At 46.8% G+C, this 6,000-nt stretch overlaps 1 protein-coding gene across 1 annotated transcript in view; it reads left to right on the top strand.

Annotated features, from left to right (window-relative positions):
* The window catches only part of LOC144511115 (uncharacterized), a 58,927-nt gene that overhangs the window by 28,905 nt on the left and 24,022 nt on the right, over nucleotides 1–6,000 (top strand). The window contains exon 13 of the mRNA XM_078241091.1: nucleotides 2,896–3,058. Within this exon, the coding sequence (XP_078097217.1) occupies nucleotides 2,896–3,058 (163 nt within the window). The remainder of the gene's footprint in view (nucleotides 1–2,895; nucleotides 3,059–6,000) is intronic.

Below are 6,000 nucleotides of genomic sequence, written 5' to 3'. Positions count from 1 at the left end.
TGTCTGTACCTTTAAGACTTGATTACCTGTAAAGACTCGCATTCCAACCATTACTTTGTAAATTGAGTTTGGGTCTTTATATGCCCTGTTTGTGAACAGAACTCCCACTTACCTGATGAAGGGGGAGCGCTCCGAAAGCTAGTGGCTTTTGCTACCAAATAAACCTGTTGGACTTTAACCTGGAGTTGTGAGACTTCTTACTGTGTTCCTCCCAAGTCCAAAGATGTGCAGGTTAGGTGGATTGGCCATGCTAAATTGCCCCTTAGTGTCAGGTGGACTAGCTAGGGTAAATGCACGGGGTTATGGGGATAGGGCCTGAGTGGGATTGTGGTTGGTGCAGATGGGCCAAATGGCCTCCTTCTGCACTGTAGAGATTTATGAGGCGTATAAACAGTGGCTGGAAACCGATTCCGTGATTCACAACTACACTCTTGACACCCCCAATTTTCACCAGTACTGTTTAAGAGTGGGGCTTGTTGGGGTCACGACCCATACCTGGTACTCCCGCCCTGTCTGCTCCATTGCATCTCACAATTGGGGTGTCCTTAGTCCTCCGTTATACATGGAGTCGGGCCAACTTTTGAAGTATTCCTGGTTCGCGGGCTCTTCTGAGGTGTTGTGAACTGCAGCCTGGATAAGAATCATAGAATCCCTACAGTGCAGAAGGAGGCAGTTCGGCCCATTGAGCCTGCACGGACCACAATCCCACCCAGGCCCTATGTCTGTAACCCCGCATATTTACGCAGCTAACCCCCCCCCCCCTCAACACTAAGGGGCAATTTAGCATGGCTAATCCACCTATTGGAGTGTGGGAGGAAACCGGAGCACCCACGCAGACACGGGGAGAACATGCAGACCCTGCACAGACAGTGACCCAAGCCAGAAATTGAACCCGGGTCCCTGGCGCTGTGAGGCTTGAGAAACAGAGGTGGGCATCCCAGCTTCGCCCCTCGGTTTTGGCCATTCTGCCTCCATTCCGTCTCACTGAGCCTGCGAAAATCCGACCCCTGGGCTCTGGCCCAAGAAGCATCGCTATCCTTAAGGGAGGTGAGAGGAGAAGGAAACTAGCCAGGATAAAGCATGGCTCTCCTGCTAACCACATAACAAAGAAAAATTCTTACCGTAATATTTATTTTGGTAAATTCTGAGACCTGGAATGTGAACTGACATTGTCCTTGCAAGATTGTTCGTGGCTTTGCAAAATATGGCTTCTATCACAGTACAGTTTCCATTGTTTAAATAACTGTTGATAAATCTTAGGTTAATAACTATCACATAACTGTGAGCAAGCACTATTTGTAGCCATTGTTCAGTCATAAAAAGCTCATGTCCTTGTAATCATCATAAGGGAAAGGTAGGTCTTACCCATTCACCCTCCCCATGCCAAACTATGCCCCTCCACCCATCCCCCAAGGCTCTTCATGTCCTCCGTGCCAATCTATGGCACTTCTATGCCCATTCATCTACCATACACCCAGTGCGGAGCCAACTATTCCTATGCTGTCAATAGGGGATCTTATTGAAACTTACAGGATACTGCGAGGCCTGGATAGAGTGGACGTGGAGAGGATGTTTCCACTAGTAGGAAAAAATAGAACCAGAGGGCACAACCTCAGGCTAAAGGGACGATCCTTTAAAACAGAGATGAGGAGGAATTTCTTCAGCCAGAGAGTGGTGAATCTGTGGAACTCTTTGTCGCAGAAGGCTGTGGAGGCCAGGTCATTGAGTGTCTTTAAGACAGAGATAGATAGGTTCTTGATTAATAAGGGAATCAGGTTATGGGGAAAAGGCAGGAGAATGGGGATGAGAAAAATATCAGCCATGATTGAATGGCGGAGCAGACTCGATGGGCCGAGTGGCCTAATTCTGCTCCCATGTCTTATGGTCTTATGGTCTAATAGAATGTGTTTAAAAAAGGTTTAAAAAAGTCATTCATTCATTCAGTCCAAAGATGTGCAGGTTAGGCTGATTGGCCATGCTAAATTGCCACTTAGTGTCCCGGAATGTGTAGGTTAGTGGGATTAGCGGGGTCAATTTGTGGGGCTAGGGCCTGGGGTGGGATTGTTGTCAGTGCAGACTTGATGGCAGCCGCACCCATCCAGGCAAGTGGGGAGTATTCCATCACACTCCTGACTTGTGCCTTGTAGATGTTGGACAGGTTTGGGGAGTCAGGAGGTGAGTCACTCGCCACAGTATTCCTAGCCTCTGACCTGCTCTTGTAGCCACTGTGTTTATGTGGTGAGTCCAGTTGAGTTTCTGGTCAATGGTAACCCCAAAGATGTTGACAGTGGGGGATTCAGTGATGGTAACACCATTGAATGTCAAGGGGCGGTGGTTAGAGTGTCTCTTATTGGTGATGGTCATTGCCTGGCGTTTGTGTGGCGTGAACGTAGTTTAAACGATACCTCACCAGCAATGCCTGAAGTTAAAACCGGATACACGGTATTAAATATTCCATTCCCTAACACTAACATTACTCATATCAATGAACGTAAAACTCACACCAAAGAAATGTGAGGTGATCACTCCTCCAAGTGTCTGGATTTCTAGATAAGTTGTCCGGAGCAGAGCTGGGTGTCTCAGGGAGGTCCCAGGTGTGATTTCAAGTGAACTCTGGTTCTAGTTTTTCTACAGTTGGTCTCAGTGAAATAGGTTAGGAATGGAAGCACAGGCGGATTATTATTTAGTGGCTCAGGTTGGATGCAGGGTGACACTAGGATGAGGTTTAAATACGAGGCCTTCCCACAGTCAAGAAATTGCTTGTTAACTGAACAAACTTTGCTGTGAATCTTGCCCGGCCTCCAGCACTTTGGCTGGTGTTAGCAGATATGTTGATGTTGTCCTGGATGCAGAACCTACTTTAACAGTTGTTTTTGATGGATTGTGTCTCTACAGCTGAGTGAGCAGTACGGCCCTGTATTCACCATCTGGCTTGGTGGCTTCCCTGCAGTGGTGCTGTGTGGCTTTGAGGCTATAAAAGAAGGGTTGATCGAGAGAGGGCATGAATTCAGTGGCAGGTTTCTCTTCCCAATCTTAAAAAAAATTTCAGGTGGCCACGGTAAGAAATCTCTCTGTTCAACCTACTTCTCCTCATGCCGTCTAAGCATTTACAATTATAGAATGTATAGCACAGGAGGAGGCCAATTGATTGGATAGAGTGGATGTGGAGAGGACTAGTAGGAAAAACTAGAACCAGAGGACACAGCCTCAGGCTAACGGGACGATCCTTTAAGACAGAGATGAGGAGGAATTTCTTCAGCCAGAGAGTGGTGAATCTGTGGAACTCTTTGCCACAGAAGGCTGTGGAAGCCGGGTCATTGAGTGTCTTTAAGACATAAGAACATAAGAACTAGGAGCAGGAGTAGGCCATCTAGCCCCTCGAGCCTGCCCCGCCATTCAATAAGATCATGGCTGATCTGAAGTGGATCAGTTCCACTTACCCGCCTGATCCCTATAATCCCTAATTCCCTTACCGATCAGGAATCCATCTATCCGTGATTTAAACATATTCAATGAGGTAGCCTCCACCACTTCAGTGGGCAGAGAATTCCAGAGATTCACCACTCTCTGAGAGAAGAAGTTCCTCCTCAACTCTGTCCTAAACTGACCCCCCTTTATTTTGAGGCTGTGCCCTCTAGTTCTAGCTTCCTTTCTAAGTGGAAAGAATCTCTCCACCTCTACCCTATCCAGCCCCTTCATTATCTTAAAGGTCTCTATAAGATCCCCCCTCATCCTTCTGAATTCCATAGATAGGTTCTTGATTAATAAGGGGATCAGGAGTTATGGGGAAAAGGCAGGAGAATGGGGATGAGAAAAATATCAGCCACGGTTGAATGGCGGAGCAAACTCGATGGGCCAAATGGCCTAATTCTGCTCCTATGTCTTATGGTCTTATGACCCATTGAGCTTGTGTTAGATCTGGAGTTACCCAGCTTTATTTTTATTCATGGGACATGGGCATCACTGGCTGGGCAGCATTTATTGCCCATCCCCAGTTGCCCCAGGGTAATTGAGAGTCAACCACATTGCTGGGGCTCTGGAATCACATGTAAGCCAGGCCGAGTAAGGACGGCAGATTTCCTTCCCTAAAGGACATTAATGAACCAGATGGGTTTTTCCGACAATCGACAATGCTTTCACGGTCATCAGTAGATTCTTAATTCCAGATATTTTTTATTGAATTCAAATACCATCTGCTGTGGCGGGATTCGAACCCGGGTCCCCAGAACGTTAACTGAGTTTCTAGATTAATAGTTTAGCGATAATTAAGGTGAGAGGGGAGAGATACAAAAGGGTCCAGAGGGGCAATTTCTTCACAGAAAGGGTGAGTGTCTGGAACGAGCTGCTAGAGGTGGTTGTAGAGGCGGGTACAATTTTGTCTTTTAAAAAGCGTTTAGACAGTTACATGGGTAAGATGGGTATCTAGGGATATGGGCCAAATGCGGGCAATTGGGACTAGCTTAGGGGTTTTTAAAAAAAGGGACAGCATGGACAAGTTGGGCTGAAGGGCCTGTTTCCATACTGTAAATCTCTATGACTCTAATACCACTAGGCCATCGCCTTCCCAGAGAGGAACCTATTCTAAATAGCCCTTCAAAATACATTAATTTTAACTTCTCCCTCATTCTCTTTAAATCTATGGTCTCTTGTTTCTCATTTTAAAAAGTGAAGGCCAAAACTCAGCTGTCTGAAGATTATAACACCTGGAACTCTCGTTTACAAAGCACATTTTCCATTCTCATGCCATAGCAAATATTTTCACAACTAGTGAAGCGCTTTGGAATGATAGTCACTAACTCTGCTGGCAGCCAATAAGAAATAACTTAAAGGATCGGATAAGAACAGGTTTTGGTGATTGTTGGATAAATATTGAGAAGGTCACTAGAAAAACTAGTTCTTCTCTGAAGAACCCAAATTCAAGGTGAAGGGGGGGAGGTTTAACACAGATATCAGAAGGACATATTTTACACAGAGGGTGGTGGGGGCCTGGAATGCGCTGCCAGGCAAGGTGGTGGAGGCGGACACACTGGGAACGTTTAAGACTCATCTAGATAGCCATATGAATGGAGTGGGAATGGAAGGATACAAAAGAATGGTCTAGTTTGGACCAGGGAGTGGCACGGGCTTGGAGGGCCGAAGGGCCTGTTCCTGTGCTGCATTGTTCTTTGTTCTTTGAACTTTTCTGAGGCAGTTTTAACACCTTGTCTAAAGGACAGTATCCCTCTTTAGTGCACTAGGGAGGCACAGTGGCACAGTGGTTAGCACTGCTACCTCACAGTGCTAGGGACCGGGGTTCTATTCCCGGCTTGGGTCACTGTCTGTGTGGAGTTTGCACGTTCTCCCCGTGTCTGTGTGGGTTTCCTCCGGGTGTTCCGGTTTCCTCCCACAGTCCGAAAGACTGCTGGTTAGGTGCATTGGCCGTGCTAAATTCTCCCTCAGTGTACCCGAACAGGCGCCGGAGTGTGGCGACTAGTAGATTTTCACAGTAACTTCATTGCAATGTTAATGTAAGCCTACTTGTGACACCAATAGAGAAACTTTAAAGTGTCAGTATAAACTATGTGCTCAAATCCTGCAGTGGGAATAGAACTGAACGCCTTACTCTTTTTCTGAAACAATTTATCAGATAGAATCTTGATTTAATAGTTCAGGATGGCATGGTGGCACAGTGGTTAGCACTGCTGCCTCACAGCGCCAGGAACTCGGGTTCGATTCCGGCCTTGAGTCACTGTCTGTGTGGAGTCTGCACGTTCTCCCTGTGTTGGCATGGGTTTCCTCCGGGTGCTCTGGTTTCCTCCCTCAATCCAAAGACGGCTGGTTAGGTGGATTGGCCGTGCTAAATTGACCCTTAGTGTCCGGGGATTAGCAGGGTAAATATGTGGGGTTACGGGAATAGGTGGAATTGTGGTCAGTGCAGACCCAATGGGCCGAATGGCTTCCTTCTGCACTTTAGGGATTCTATGTTTTATGATCTCCAATGATGTGGAGATGCCAGCGTTG

The sequence above is a fragment of the Mustelus asterias genome, chromosome 24 (genome assembly GCF_964213995.1).
Source record: "Mustelus asterias chromosome 24, sMusAst1.hap1.1, whole genome shotgun sequence".
NCBI classification, from domain to species: Eukaryota; Metazoa; Chordata; class Chondrichthyes; order Carcharhiniformes; family Triakidae; genus Mustelus; species Mustelus asterias.
This window is presented reverse-complemented; position numbering and strand designations above follow the sequence as displayed.